At 48.7% G+C, this 15,233-nt stretch overlaps 1 protein-coding gene across 1 annotated transcript in view; it reads left to right on the top strand.

Moving 5' to 3' along the window:
• Positions 1-15,233, top strand: part of SETD2 (SET domain containing 2, histone lysine methyltransferase) — a gene marked incomplete at its 5' end in the record, with an annotated part of 68,612 nt that overhangs the window by 36,987 nt on the left and 16,392 nt on the right. The window contains 3 exons of the mRNA XM_082015171.1: positions 2,273-2,911; positions 14,638-14,686; positions 14,997-15,177. Of these exons, the coding sequence (XP_081871297.1) occupies positions 2,273-2,911; positions 14,638-14,686; positions 14,997-15,177 (869 nt within the window). The remainder of the gene's footprint in view (positions 1-2,272; positions 2,912-14,637; positions 14,687-14,996; positions 15,178-15,233) is intronic.

The raw sequence follows: 15,233 nt of genomic DNA, 5'->3' as shown, positions 1-15,233 counted from the left end.
TTGACAGCCTGAACTGGAACTCGAGTATTTCTGTTTTCTGTATGCATGTTGGCACTGCATGCAAAAAGGCATCTGGAAGTTCCTTCATTAAAGACACTTCTACAAGAAGGGTGCTGTGCAGTTCGGAGAGGCGCACGCGGTCCTTCATCCCGAGCAAGAAAGCAGAAGCCGTGTGAGCTCTAGAGCTCAGGGTGCCTCTTCTCCTGCTCTTTGTTTTTCAGAAGCGGTGACAATCCTGCCCAGCCCTGCTTCCCTAGCTCGGCACGGTTTTTCTCCAAGCTGGTACTTTGGATTTCTGAATGAGTCATGTCCTACTCATTCCTTTCCTCTTTAACACTGTGGGTTCAGGTGTTCCCTCTGAGAAACGGTGCTGTTGGTATCAGAAGATGAAGAGCTGCCTACGTGTGCTTTAGTGAGCCTTCAGCTCTTGGAGTGGGGTGAGGATACCTGAAGGTTTTTGGAGCCCAGCTCAATATCAGGCTTAATAAGATGGCTTCTGTGCTTCTCTCGAAGCGCCTGTGCTGCTGGTGCTGAGGGGGACAGCAGATCTCTGCAGCGTGTCCTATGAAAAGGTCTCCATTTCCACCGCCTAGTCCTCATCCGTCCTTACTCGGACAAAGTTTTGGCTGTAAATACCTGGAAAACTTCCGTGCGGTTGGGTTGGGGGTCTCTGATGTTAAGTTAGAGCTTGCTGACTTGTAGGGTTTGAGTAGACCTACCCATACGTCATCTGCCCTGTGCTGCGCAGAGCGTGTGGGTGCTGGGCCACGCACGTTGCATGCAAGGCGTGGGTTCAGCAGGTGCCTCCAGTTTTTTCTCCTGCTGATGTGTAATGTGGCTTTTCAGTACTTGTAGCCAAAGCAGAAGTGTTTGGCAGCTGCTGAGTCAATGTTCCTCTTGCCGTGGTGTGTCACCCCCATGTTGCTGTATGGGGAGGCACTGCTCGTGAGGCTACAGAAAGATCTTTTGAGACCAAACCTACAGGGACTGAGTTAATCTGTTGCAGTAACTGCTCTTAGGAGGGAGCTGAGCTATTCCCCTTTGGGATTGGAGTAGGTAGGATCCATCCCACTTTATACATGTTGAAACTGTTTCTCCGAGGGAGTCTCAAGTCTGGATTTTTGTACATACAGTGCCTTGCTCTGTATCCTTGCTCCCTGACATGCAGGTGCCATGGCATTGCAGAGCTACTCGGTAGCTCGCCTCCAACTCGCCTTCGACCTCTGGCTTTGGTGAAATCAGTGGTCAGGTTAGACTCTGGTTTTCCCCTGGAATAGATTCAGGCACTCAACCTCGTTGAGCTCAAACCCGGAGCTGCTCCCCGCAAGCTTCAAGAGGGAAGCTGAACCGATGTGGTAGTGGTGCCCATTCCCACTGACAGGTTTTGAAAAGGATTTTGAAGATCTTTTCAGTGACTTGATTCTCATCTCAGGCCTTGGACACAACCCCCTTTTTTTGGCTGGTCGCCAGGGGAAAGCACTGTAGCATCTGTGCTGTGGTCTCTGGCACTGTGTTGGCTTCATCACCTGGTACCTCTGGGTCTTTCCCTGTGTCTGAAGGAGGATACCTGTTCCCGGGACTGCCTTGCTGGGTGCTGGAGGCATGTTGTGGTACTGACAGTGCAGGTTCTAGTCTTCTGGCGAGATTAAATCAGCTGGAAGTGCCATCAGTATCATAGATGCTCGCCTTGCCTCGTGGTTTGGAGCTCCCCAGTTGTCCGTATCTCTTTGTGCTTGAGGTTTAGCTCCCTGAGCCGCAGACTGTCTCCCTCCCACTGATGCCGGTAACGCCCCAGCTTCTGCTGCAGCACAGGGCACCTCTGTTAAGTGAGGAAAAAGTGTTCCTGCTATTAGTTTGCAAACTTTTTGGGGCTGATCTGTCTGTTTTCATTGCCGATATGTCTTGACATTTCTGATTGGGTTTTCTTTCATGTAGCATATGTAACTGCTGCATTGCTGCATTGATTGCCCTAGGAATGGGTATGGCCAGCCATGCATCTGAGCTCTTTGAAATCAGTTTAATTGCAACTAATTACTGAATTAGTTTAATTGCTAAATACTTGCGCTCACTGTTTTCCACTCACTCACCGTTTATTTGCTCTCAGCAGAAGTTCAGCCTCGAGAAGGGACGCCGCTATCCCCAACTCATGACCTGTCACCATTTTACTGATATTTCAGAGTTACTTCTTGTTGAGAAGAGGAAATTGTTCCAGGTTGGAGACGACTGTAAGTTCTGATGGCTCTAACAATGTGATTTTTGTCTTTGCAATTAGATTATGAAGACACTAGAGCTCCTGCCTATACCTACCAAGAACATGCTGGAGGAGAGCAAAGTGCTTCCCATTATTCAGCGCTGGGCTCAGACCAAGACTGCTGTCCCGCAGCTCAGTGAAGGAGACGGCTACTCGAGTGAGAACACCTCGCGGGCTCACACGCCACTCAACACGCCAGACCTTTCCACCAAGCAGAGCGCGGAAGGTGACACGGACACCCCTAAGAAGCTGGTATTTCGAAGGCTGAAAATTATAAGTGAAAACAGCATGGACAGTGCCATCTCGGATACAACGAGTGAGCTGGAAGGGAAGGAGGGCAAAGAGGACCTGGACCAGCTGGAGAGTGCCCCGATGGAGGTGTCAGAGGAGCAGCAGCAGCAGGAGATCAAAGCTGCCATTGATGCGCCGGTGGAGAGCAGCAAACCCCAAGCTGCGGTGCTGGAGGCTGAGCCTGAAGCAGAGGTGAAAGAGAGCAATGGTGCGAAGCTGGAAGAGCCCATTACGATGGAAACACCATCTCAAGACGAAGAGGAAGGCGTATCTGATGTTGAGAGCGAAAGAAGCCAAGAACAAACGGACAAAATTGTGGATGTGAGCGATTTGGCTACCAGGCTGCTCGACAGCTGGAAGGAGCTCAAGGTAAGAGGCACCTACCTGCAGCTACACCACCTCTGCTTTTGCTAAGGAAAATGCAGAGGCATTTGCGGTTCAGTACAAACAGGGCTAAGTTGTTGTCCTGTGGTAAATGTTTGACAACTAAGATTGCCTTTTCTATGCAAAAGGGCTTCTCCAGGTGCTTTCTATATATATCCTTTCATTGCAAGCAGCCCTGTTCGTGACTTACAGTAGATTTCCAGGCATCGGTGCGTTGTACGCTGAAAACAGCAGATAATTCAGTGGGCACCACAAAGACACTTTAGTCAACCAGTTATTTTTTAGGCTGTGCCGGGGGAGGGCAGTTCTAAGGGATTGAGATTCCCCTCTCAACTGATCAGAAAAAGAGGCTAGTGACAGCGCCATGAGCGTTTTTGGTTGAAGTGGCCCAGTATCCATCAATGTTGAAACAAGTTGATGGACCGTCTACTTCTAAATTCAGTTATCACAACATTGTCAGCATTTTCTGTCTTGTTTATATCTACTTTTCATCTGCAACGTGTAGAATCTCCAGAAACCGGTCTGTTGGCTGTATTGCGTTCTCTCAATAGTAGTAGTTATTGCAGCTGGTGTCTAGATCAGGTAAATACTCAGATTTGTGAGTGTTATTTGAGCCTTTAAAGACTGTTAAAGTATGCAGCTCACGGTTTGACTCCCATCAAGGTCTTCCTCAAGCAGATAACCTCTTTAAGAAAAGGGTTTGGTGGCTGCAAGCTGCCTTCTCTCCCCCCGAATCAGGCCCCTGTCCCCATGCAGCGTAGGTGGCCAACTTGGCTGCGCGATCTCCAGCCAACAGCTTTTTTTCATGGGACATAGGATGACATTCCAGTATCTCGCCACTCAACGCTTCAGCCATTTCCTGGGATTTCTTTAGGGCTTTTTAAACTCCTCACCCATCTGCTGCTTCTGTAGGATTATATTCCTTGTATTATAATCCTTATATTTGAGAGCGAGACGGGTGGGAGCCTTTAAATTGCTTTTACACTCTAATTAAAAGCAGCATTTGCTGAGGATCCAGCAAAGGAATCAAAGGCGCTGCCATGCTTCTGGCATGGTCTGGGCTTGGTGCAGAAGGTCCTGGAGGGTTTTCTGCCCTTCTCTTAAGTGTCCGCTCAGTTTTAATTATTGGAAGTAGTCTTTAAGCAAATTTATGTTTTAAGATGCATCATATAGCTAAAGAGTTTATTCACCCATTGAATTTGATAATGAGTAGTGAATTAGAAGATAAGGCTAATAAAAATAATGGGCGTTGTGCATACTGCAGCATCACGCGCAGATGGCGGAGACCGCAGCAAGCGTTGAGTCCGTCAACCTTTGCTTGTACCGGTAGTGACCGTACTACAAACATCAGCATTTCTAAAATGTATCTAGAGATTTACGTAAGACTTAAGAGAAAACTTGCCTTAATCTCTGATTTTTTCAGAAGAATCAGATACTCTTGCACATTTGCAGAATTTGAGCATAGTCATTTGTGCCATAAATCTTAGTGGGAGAAGAGGTGAGACTTCACTGTACAAACAACTAAAATACATTTCTATAGAGAAGTTAGGTTGTGTGTGGTTTGGTTTTCTCTGTTCCCCCTTCCCCTCTTCACCAAGTGGATCTGATTGTTCACTACATTTTAATTTGCAGACTCTTAAAATTTGTGTGGGCCTCATGATTTTCGTTATTGAAGCAACACTGTCAGGTTGAATTTATGGTTAAATTGAAACAAAGTCTTCTTCCATCCATTGCTAATACCTGGGATTGTTTAAACTGAAAGTTAACTCATGTCTTAGTCCTACACTGGTTTGGACGTAGACTTGCTTTGGACTACCCAGACTCAGTTTTCTGTTTGCAGTCAGGATTTTTACTTAAACAGGATCCTGTTTACTTCCAGGATCACGTGCTGCTGTGTTTAAACTTGAAACAGCACAGAAAAAATGTTGAAAAACACTACGGAAAAGTGTGAAGTTTCGCAAAATGAGTGTGACTCCTCCAAAACGTTGGTTTGCGACCAGATTTGATCTGACAGTGTCGTTTTGTCACCAAAACTTGTGTTTTCTGTTGAGCTTGGAGGAGCTCAGCCTTGGATATCTAGAGACCTTTGCTGAAGCCCATGGGCAGGCTGTGGAGTCACGAGTCGTCACAGTTGCTATTTAAGATGTGGATTCGCATCCTCTCTGTGTACTTATTAATTAACCGCAGGCCATTGCAAGGATGCTAATAGCCTGATGTGGCACGTGTGTCTGGTCAGAGGGATGGGATTGTATCTCGAAAGATGTAGCTTTGTAGTAATCCCAGCAGATCCCACCCAAAAAAGCAGAATCATGCTGTGGGTCTGTGAAAACTCATTTCTCTCCCGTAAAGCATTTGAGGGGAAACTGTGATCTGGGGATTCATTCTGTCCTGGACTTTATCGTGGCACTAAGAGTTAACTGCTTCTGTCCGACTCTCACCTGCTAAGATGCCAGGTGCCACCATAGCCCAGCCGGGAGGTGGCCAATGTCTAAAAGAAATGACTAAACTGGCAGGGCAGTGCTTTAGATGGAAGGGGGATGGATAGTCACCTTGGAAAACCTGGTTGCCCCAGTGGCAAGAGAGCCAGGTGCCCTTCCCAGCACTTCCAAGCTTTTTAAAAGCCGGTTTTGTTTTGAGTGGTGGAACATCTGCCATAACTGGCATTGGATGGGGGGGCGGGAGGGTCTGGAACCTCGTAACTTAAGCTATGTCCTCTCCAGTCTTGCTGATGACCCCCTTGTAATTTCAACCATTTCCATCTAGCTTCTCAGGGCAGCAAGGAGCTGACCATGTGTCTCCTTTTCTCAACTCCATTTTCAACTCCGTGCTGAAGAAGGGAGAGGACATAGCGTGCATACGGTGAAGAAACGGGAAGATGGTTGGGAAGCTGGATGATGCATGAGCAATATAATAGGTGAAAAGAGGACAGAGGTGGTTAACTCATTGATGCCGACGTTATTTTGGTGCGTCCATTGCCGGCAATGGACGTCGCTCCGGGAAAATCCCAACTCCTGGCATGAAAGGATTAAGTGAGCTATCTTTTTCTATACCTCTATACACAGGACTTGCAAGTCCTCGGCTTACAGGGCTCGTACACTCCGACTCCTTAACCTGTGAGGAGTGTTGGCCACTGCTACATACCCATCGCAACACACACTCACACTCCCCAGTGGGGTAAGTTTTCAGCCTGGGCTTGTGCACGCCGTTCCTGCTGTCCGAGGAAGCAGTGCATATCTTCTCCCATGCTGAAAACTCACTCTGAGTGGCAAAGGCTGGTTGGTGGACACCCAGCAGGGTGCAGGTGGTGGTTCAATGTGGTTCTTCCAGGCGCCTTAGCCCGCTCCAGCTGGAGGATTGCGCTCAGGTAAGGCTCCGTGGACTGATCCATACAGCCAAACCCACGATGGAGGAAATGGGCGGCGTGATGGCCAACAGACCCAGTACTCTACCCTCTTGGCATCACAGGAACAGGCAGAAGGGTCAGCACCTCCGAGCATGGCAAGATTTTCTCTACATCCTTTTGATGGCTTACGTTTCAGTAGCTAAGGCTGGGGGACAGGAGAGCACGTTTGGCTTCAAACATAGCATGTGCTTTCATAGCATTGGTGTTTCAGAGTGGTCTGGCCGTTGAGGTTTCCTCTCTGTTTATGCCAAAGCAGGGCTTTGAGGTCCTGCAGCTCCATTACCCAAGGCGTAGGCTTCTTGTGATGACCCGTTACACGTCTAAAATCTGTCCCGTAGCAAACTGCGTGCTCTGCCAACTGACTAATGCCATGTGAACGCAACCGGCACAGCAGCGCTGGCTGCTGCAGAACATCCCACCATGCTAGAGTGGTTTGGGTGCTGCTTTGCTGCAGGTGGGACTGAGTTTTTGGCATCTTCCTCCACGCCTGGGCAGAGGATGCCCTCGCCTTCTGGGGCAAATCCTCTGGGGAGGGGGCAGGTAGGAGTTGCAGCTCTGAGGATCTTGCCCTTATGAATTGGAGAAGATCTTTGTTTAAGAACAATCTTTTGAAAGAGCCGAGTGTCTTGGGTTGAAAACATTTGTCGGACACTTCTAGCCTCACAAATATTTAGCAGTGACTTGGAGTTCAGGGCTGAGGTGTTACCCCAACTTTGGCCAAGGTGGACTTTGTCTTTTGCAATGAAGACATCTGTTCTGTGACCTTAATTATCAGCCTGAACAGGGATAGCAGAGCTTGGGTGACCCAGGCAAACTGAGCTTTCATCTTCCCCTGAGATAGCCTTCCAAATCACTTCTGATACATCGTGATAGGACAGCCCTGTGAAGCTGCTCTTGCCTGTCCTGCTCCCAGACAAGCTGTCCTAGAGTGACTGGCTCTCGCTCCGGCACGCACATCGCATGCTTTAATTAGGAGGCTTATAGTTCGTTACAACTTACAGCAAGAAATAGTTTGCGAAAACAATAGGCATGGTGAGTGGCCAGGCAGTTGTTTGTGGTGGGTTTTTTTGGCCTTCAAGCAGGGACGTCGTGGCATTAGTCCTTTCTTTTGCTCTCCTCCACCCCTTGGCATCATGCTGGAGCTTCATGCTCGTGCAGTGGGGATGGGGAGCTGCAGAGGGAAGAGAGGAAAGGAGCATTGCAGGAGGGAGGAGAGCAGGGAAGAGGAGAACCAGCCCTGGCTGGTGGTGGAGCAGTGGGGCTGCATTCAGTTGTGTGGTGTTTCTTCAACAAATCAACAGCATAAGTTCAGAGTACTCCGAAGCAGAGTTAGGTGAGACAATGTGGTCTACAGGTCATCTTGACTTTGAGCGCGTAAGCCCTGCCAAACGCCATGAGCTCCAGGGGGCTGCAGGTGGCTTTCCAGCTCTACGTCCAGGCATGGGATTCATCCCCTCAGTCCCAGGAGAAACGTGTCCCGATTCCCGGTTGGGTGACAGAGGTTTTGAAGTGCAGGTGTGCGGCTGGGTTGGCACAGGTGGGTGTAGAAGAGTGGATACCCCTTTGCCCACTGTGCTTGCGTCTACACGAATGCAAGACGAGCCTCTACCCGGCTGCGCTGTCGTTTCCCTGCGCCCGTTGTTGGTGTCCATTCGTCTTCTCCAGTTTGGTCCCATTAAATCAGAAATAATTGGCAACTAAGGGACAGATTTCTGGAGGGTTTCGTTAGGCACGATCTTCCTTTCCTACCGCTGCATCCGTTGAGTCTTGAGACCGCTCCGCAGCTCTCTTGCCTCTCCCAAGGCAAGGATGGTTTGTGTCTGCAGCTGGACAGCCTCAATGCCGTTTTTTTTTTTTTTTTCCTCTTTTCTTTGTAACAGACTTGTATCACTTTTCTTTCTGTATTTAATTTTCTGTGCAACTCATTAAAAATTGTTCTGGAAGGTAGAGAGCCATTTGGACTCTGTTAGCGGCGGTTGCATTGATTTAGCAGTTATGCACGCTCAAAGCCAGCAGCTTCCGTTTCCAAAAATAAAATAGGCTTTTCTTCGGAGTTCCCCCTGGCTTATGTCTGGTTTGACCACCATCTGGTTTTCATGGAGCAATTTTGACATATTCCTCTGTTTGTTGCTGGTTCAAAGGCTCGGCTGCCTCCATCTTTACCAGACCGATGCTGGCGGCTCTGCAGCCCGTTGGGTGGATCCGGGGCTGCTCTCCTGCAAGACGTACCTCGCTCCCTGGTTCCTAATTATCTTGTATTTTAAGCTTCCTGGACCTTCGTTAGGGCAGTCCGATTTGACGGGATGGGTCTTGCTACGGCTTCACCAGTTTTCCCCCTCCAGTGTCGCTGTGGTCACAGCCGTGTCCTTGAGAGGAGGGTGCTGTCTTCTACCTAGGAAGGGCAGATGCTTTCTTGCCCTTTGCATGTTCAAGCATCTTTGACCTTGAAGCTTATCTCAGTTGAGTTGAACTTGAATACTTGAGCAGCAATAAAGTGTCACTGTATTTCTTAGCTTCAGTGGCTGCACTTTCAATATCATGGTGACCTAAAGCAACAAAGTGCTGTGTTTGCCAAGTCCACTTACTCAGGGTGGCCCCTGGCCTCCTCTCCTTCCCACTGACCCTTTTTTCCAGTAGTTTTCCATTGCACATCCTACTATTTAATGGGACAAATCTTTTTAGGAGCTGGGGAGGCTGGTCTAGCTTAGCTCTTCCTTCCACTTGCCTGCTGCGTTGGCCTTGAGCCATCCTGCCTGGTTTGTCCATCATCTCGTGGATTGGTGACTCCTCATCACACCTAGGGCGGGAGGAAATGGCCTCAAATTGCGCCAGGGGAGGTTTAGATCGGATGTTAGGAAAAAATTCTTTACTGAGAGAGTGGTCAAGCATTCAACCAGGCTGCCCAGGGAGGTGGTGGAGTCACCATCACTGAAGGTCTTAAAAAATTGTGTGGATGTGGCACTTGGGGACATGGTTTAGTGGGCATGGTGATGTTGGCTTGATGGTTGGACTTGGTGATCTTAAAGGTCTTTTCCAACCTTAATGATTCTGTGATTCTATGATTCTCTCCGGCTGATGGGAACACTGCTCGGGCCAGACATGGGTGGTTGCTCTGTGGTGTGTCTGAAAACGAGTTTTTTTGGGGAGTGAAGCAGGAGAAAGAAAATAAACAGAGAAAACCCATCTCTGGGGGGTGCTTTTGGGTCTGCAGAAGCTGCCTTCATGGTCCCCTCCTTCCCACATGAGACAGTAGGAACCGAAATCATCTCTGCTGCTGGACGGCAAGTAAATAATGTTATATAAGCGTTATTATCCCAGCTGGCTCCTTCTGCATCCCTCCCCATCCCAAACGGTGGGCTGCTGCCTTGTGTCTTAGTGTTTAGTTGAAAACACACTACATTTGGGGTCTTTTGAGCCATAGCAAACATGTAAATAAATAAGAACAATTTTAAAAGGGCATATTTACAGACCCTTAACGCCTCTCATCACACTTAGGTGAGAGTATTTGCAGACACTTTGAACTGCATGTGTTTGCTGCGTTGTGTTCAAGCTCCACGGAAAAGCAAAATAGGTATTTAAAATAAAAATCGTGGACAAAATCACTCCTTTTTTTTAACCTTCAGCAGCACTTTTGAAGTTATTTTCTCTTGCCAACAGACCACAACAAGGGTTTCTTATACTTCTTTTTTATTTCACCAAAGGAAAATCTATTTTCTTAACCCACAGGGCATGTGGTGTGTGGTTTTGTTTTTTTTTTTCCCCTAACACAATAAAAGTGGGACTTTCAAACCTGGGCTCTCTCGTTAAATCCAGCGCTGGAGGTAGGCACGTTGCTAACGGGTGATGCAATCCAGTGCAGCTGGGCAGCGCAGCGGAGACGGCAGTCAATTAATTTCCAACCAGCATTAAAAAAAATCAAGTGGGATTTTTATTTAGAAAATGAGCATTGTATAAGGTTGAGAGGCAAGTCGAGCTAAAGCTTCGTATTTCTGAGCGTAGAGAAGCGTTAACTACCCAACTAGAAGCAGCCCTCACTCCCCCAGTAAGAGTTCATGCATCTTTTCCTCCCCTCTGCTTCATCCATGCCCTAAATTAAAGGATATTTTAGTGCTGTAGGGAAGATCCTCAGTGTTCTTTGCCCCCAAGGCATCACAGTACGATTGGTGCATGTGGCATCGCATCGAGTATGAAGAATTAACGGCCTTAGAGGCTCTTGTGGTCATGGAGTGGGGATTCGGGGAGGTGGCTTGACCGGGGTTTTGGCTCTGCTCCATCTCTGGTCCTAGGAAAGCACAAATCCTGCCCTGGGAAAGCCGGGATCCCAGCACGCTCCACCAGAACAGCTGCTTTGTATAGCACTGAGTGTATTTTTTTATGAATTAATTGTCTTTTTTGGGGATTGCAGCTGCAGCCACCATCAGGGGTGCTCCAGAGTTTCTCCCTCTGATTTGCTTTCTTTTTCTGTTTCCTTTCACCTGACCATACCCGTCATATTCAGCCAGAAAATCGCTGGTTCATCACATTCTGCTTCAAATAACTGGGTGTTCTTGTGAACTGCTGTATTGCTTCAGGAAGGGAGCAGATCAAGGGCTTGCTACAAGCTGGGATTAAAAGAAAACGAGCTTTTTTCCCATGCTGCCAGAACTTGGATGGTCATTAGTGCTGTAAAACGTCTCTACATGCTGTAGGATCATTAGCATCACTAATGTGATAAAGTTTCATTTACATTTTGAGCGTCCGAATATTTCAATTAAAAATACAATCGAAACCACGGTGGCACTAATAAAACTCGTTTCGTAATCCGTAGTGATAGATGATTGTTTAACATGGCGTCAAAGCTGTCGCTGCTGCGTGATCCAGTGGCGTTTAACAAGGATGCTGCGCTCAACTGCAGCAGTCCCAGTATTTGCAAGTCTAGGACCCTGGGGAAGTTAAACTTTATTCCCAAATCCTGTCCCGTTTTGTTAAGTTAATGGGATGGTACTGATGAGTTACTTCTTCTCATGTGGGTTTTGGGGTCTAACAACATGTGTGCCATCCATCCTTATATATATAAATATATATATAAAATATGTATAAAGATATATGTGAATATATATAATATATATAAATATATCTATAAATATATATATGTATATGAGAAATGGTTTCTGGCTCAGATAACTTGACGTTGCAAAGAACTGCCTGTCGCCTTCGCAAAATGCATTAGCAAAACGCGTTCTTCCGCGCTTGCTTTCTTTGAGGCTCCTGCGCTCCCGGTGGTGCCGTCTCTGCCCGGGGTTACGAGCAGGGCACGGAGCGAGTGGCAGAACCTCAGGGCTGCTGGTGGGTCAGAGAAGCAATGAATAATTAAAAGTGTTATAACACCTCTTGTAATTTTCCGTTGCAGAGCAGCACTTCAGCAGCGACTGCAGCCCCTGGTTGTCCTGGGCTAAGGTCCTGCTTTGCCCCGAGGCCCGTGCAGGTGACAAGTCGGTGGCATTCTATGATTTTACGGCATTTGGGGACCCAGCCAGTGTGAGCAGAAATCTTGGGGGACCGTGGTAAGGGCAAGGGGCTGTGCAGGTGCAGCTGAGAGGTCATTACTGCAAATGATAACAATGGAAAAGAAACACAGGAGGGTTTTAATGCAATGCACGTAAAGATCAGGCAGGATAATTAAAGGAGGTGATCGGAGAATGCCCTAAAGACACTTGCAAGGCAGACAAAACCTGGTTAAAAAAGCAGCTACATGGCATAAGCCCCACAGCTCAGCAGAAAACTGCTCCAGTTGACTCTGCCAGCAGGCTTGGAGCTAAGCTGGGTGCTGCTCAGGCTTCCGAACCGTGACCTGCCTTGAAATACTTCCAGAAGAGGCATGGGCTGGTTGGAAACACAGGACCGGGTACCAGGCGTTGTGCTCGCGTTTGGGTATTAGCAAGTCAAAACTGCCGCAAGCGATGAGTAACAGCCTGAGTGAAGTCGGGGAATCCCCTCGGTGCTGCGGGTGGGATGGGGCGTGAAGGGGACCAAACCCAAGCTGGAGCTTGCTGGCGCGGCAAGGGCTGGGCTTGGGGGTCTTGGAGGTGCAGAGGTGCCTTGGGTGTGCATCATCACCTGCTTTGCTTCAAGCCCTCGGCGCCCACCCGGCGTTAAGGCGGTGGCTGCGGTCTCAACCCCGCTGCAGGTCCTCCCTGCCCTGGTCCCCGTGGATCTGCTGCCCCATGGTCAGGGGGTTCTCCAGGTTGGCATGGCTTTGGTTGAGCTGGATGGGCATGGGCAGAAGACCTGAGCCCCAACGGATGGGACCTGGGAAAGCGGAGCGCTGGCAGCGCTTCTGCAGCCCACCTTTCTGCTCTGGACATTCCTGATCTTGTTTTCCTGCTCCTGCCTCTTTTGATCCATAGCAAATGTGTCAACAAATAAGAACAATGAGAAAAGGGCGTATTTGCGGGCTCCTAATGCCTCTCATCACTGGAAGAGGTCATAGAACGCGTGGTATCATATTTGTAGGTGCTTCAAACTGCGCATGTTTGCTGCGTTGTGTTCAGGCTCCAGGGAAAAGAAAAAAATATTTTTAAAAAAATTAAATCTTGGCCAAAATCACTTTTTTTTTTAACCTTCAGCAAGCACTTTTGAAGTGGTTGCGTCTTCTGAACAGATCACAACAGGATTTCTCACACTTTGATTTATTTCACCAAAGGAAAATATATTTTCTTCAGCTGAAACACGGGGCTAAGAATATGTTTTTCATATAGATATATAATATAAATACGCTTTTCTTAGCTAAAGCGTGGATATAAAAAGCTGCTGGGTGCAGGGCGGCTGCTTAATGCATGGGAAAAGCGAGTTCCTTGGGTAGTTGGAGGTTATCTGGGACATGGTGCTTCTTCCAAGGGCTGTCCCCGTGCCTGACGCTCAGCTTGGTATAAAAAAGAATCCTAGAATTACGGCACGGTTTAGGGGGAAGGGACCTGTAAGGCCCATCTAGTCCAACCCCTGCCATGAGCAGGGACATCCCCAACCAGAGCAGGTTGCTCAGAGCCCCGTCCAACCTGACCTGGGGTGTTCCCAGGGATGGGGCATCCACCACCTCTCTGGGCAACCTGGGACAGGGTTTCACCACCCTCACTGGGAAAAATTTCTTCCTTATGTCTAGTCTGAATCTGCCCTCTTGTAGTTTAAAACCGTTACCCCTTGTCCTGTCACCACAGGCCCTGATAAAAAGTCTGTCCCCACCTTTTTTACCAGCCCCCTCTCAGCCCCGGCAGCTGCAGGAAGGTCTCCCCGGAGCCTTCTCTGCTCCAGGCTGAGCCCCCCCAGCTCTCCCAGCCTGTCCTCCCAGCAGAGCTGTTCCAGCCCTTGGAGCGTTGCTGGGGCCTCCTCTGGCCCCGCTCCAGCAGGTCCATGTCTCTCCTGTGCCGAGAGCGGCATAAGCAGCGGGCTGTGGAGTCGTCTGCCGTAGGAGAAGGGGTGGTGGGCGTTGGTAGCCGATCTCAGCAGACTTCAGTAGGTGCTTGGTTGAAGGGGTTTACTCAGGCCTGGGAGATGGCCTCCTGCTCGTTTCCCTCGGGGTGCTCCAACATTAAGCGTTAGCTCTGGGGAACATCGTGGGGAATGTGGTGGACCTCGTCTCTATTTCTCCAATGTGGTGAAACTGTGGCTGTCATAGAATCACAGAATCATAGCATGGCTCAGGTTGGAAGGGACCCGTAAGCATTATCAAGTCCAACTCCCTGCTCCTTGCAGTACTACCTAAAACTGCCTTGAAGACCAGGATGGGTACAACGGGGGGTCTTCAGGCGCTGGTGGTAGACAGGCACGTCGCTGTGGTGTCCTTAGAGGACAGGTCAGATGTCCATGTTCAGCTTTGTGCCAGGGCAGGGATCAGTTGCGGTCGCTGTGGGATCACCAGGGCTGACAAAAGAAGAGGTAGAAAAGCACAGTTTTGCGTCTGGAGGGTAGCTTGTTTAATTGCAAAAATTGGGGTTTTTTGGGCTTTCCAGCAGAGCTGCAAGTTCAGATGCTCGTAAGCACATAGGTGGGACAGCCAGCTTAGATCCTGCAGCAGTGCCTGTAGCACTTGGCCCAAAAAGCCACCTAAACTCACCAAACATGAAATGCTGACCAGAGGCAATATATAGAAAGCACCACAGTAATTTGCCTAAAACCAGAACTTTGCTGTGAGAGACACGTTTTTTTTGTTTGTTTGAAAATAATGAATGAATTGAGAAATTATTGGCGCCGTGTTACGATTCTTGCAGCCCAGTATTGGGGCTGTTCTTGTGAGTCGCTGACACGCTGACCCTGCTTGTGGCTTGCTCTGCAGGAGGTGTACCGGATCCCGAAGAAGAGTCAAGCAGAAAAGGAGAACAGTGGTATGTACTCACGTTTTCCCATGTATCACTTTGCTCTTATGAAACCACTTAATTTTCCCAGTCTGGGATGTCAGGAGATGTTCTGCCTTCGTAGCTCGGCGTTCCTACTCCTTGAAAACAGCTCCTGTAAGCAGGGAAGATAATCTAAGCAGCGGGTGATGGGAAATGTAGCCTTGAGGCTGATATGGGGCAACCTAGAACTTGTTTGAATGAAACCTGTTAACAGAAGCTACTGAAACTGCAGGAGGGGAGAGCTAGAGATACTCTGAAATGTAAGAATTCTCTCCTTTTTACCCATTTTCTCCAACAGCCGACCGTGGGAGGGAGACAGCCGGCCACAGGGATCAGACTCCTACTCCGAAGAACCCCATCCTGAGCAGAGAGCGGGATCCCGAGAGGCAGAGCCAGAGTAAAGAGAAGAAGAGACGGAGAGATTCGTTGTCCCCCCCATCCTCGGCGTACGAGCGAGGAACGAAGAGGCCGGAGGACAGGCAAGTTGTCTGGCAGCAGTGGTGGCCGGGCTGAGGATCTGACCACTGAGCTGGCA

Source organism: Phaethon aethereus (assembly GCF_964289735.1).
Source record: "Phaethon aethereus genome assembly, chromosome: 2".
NCBI classification, from domain to species: domain Eukaryota; kingdom Metazoa; phylum Chordata; class Aves; order Phaethontiformes; family Phaethontidae; genus Phaethon; species Phaethon aethereus.
This window is presented reverse-complemented; position numbering and strand designations above follow the sequence as displayed.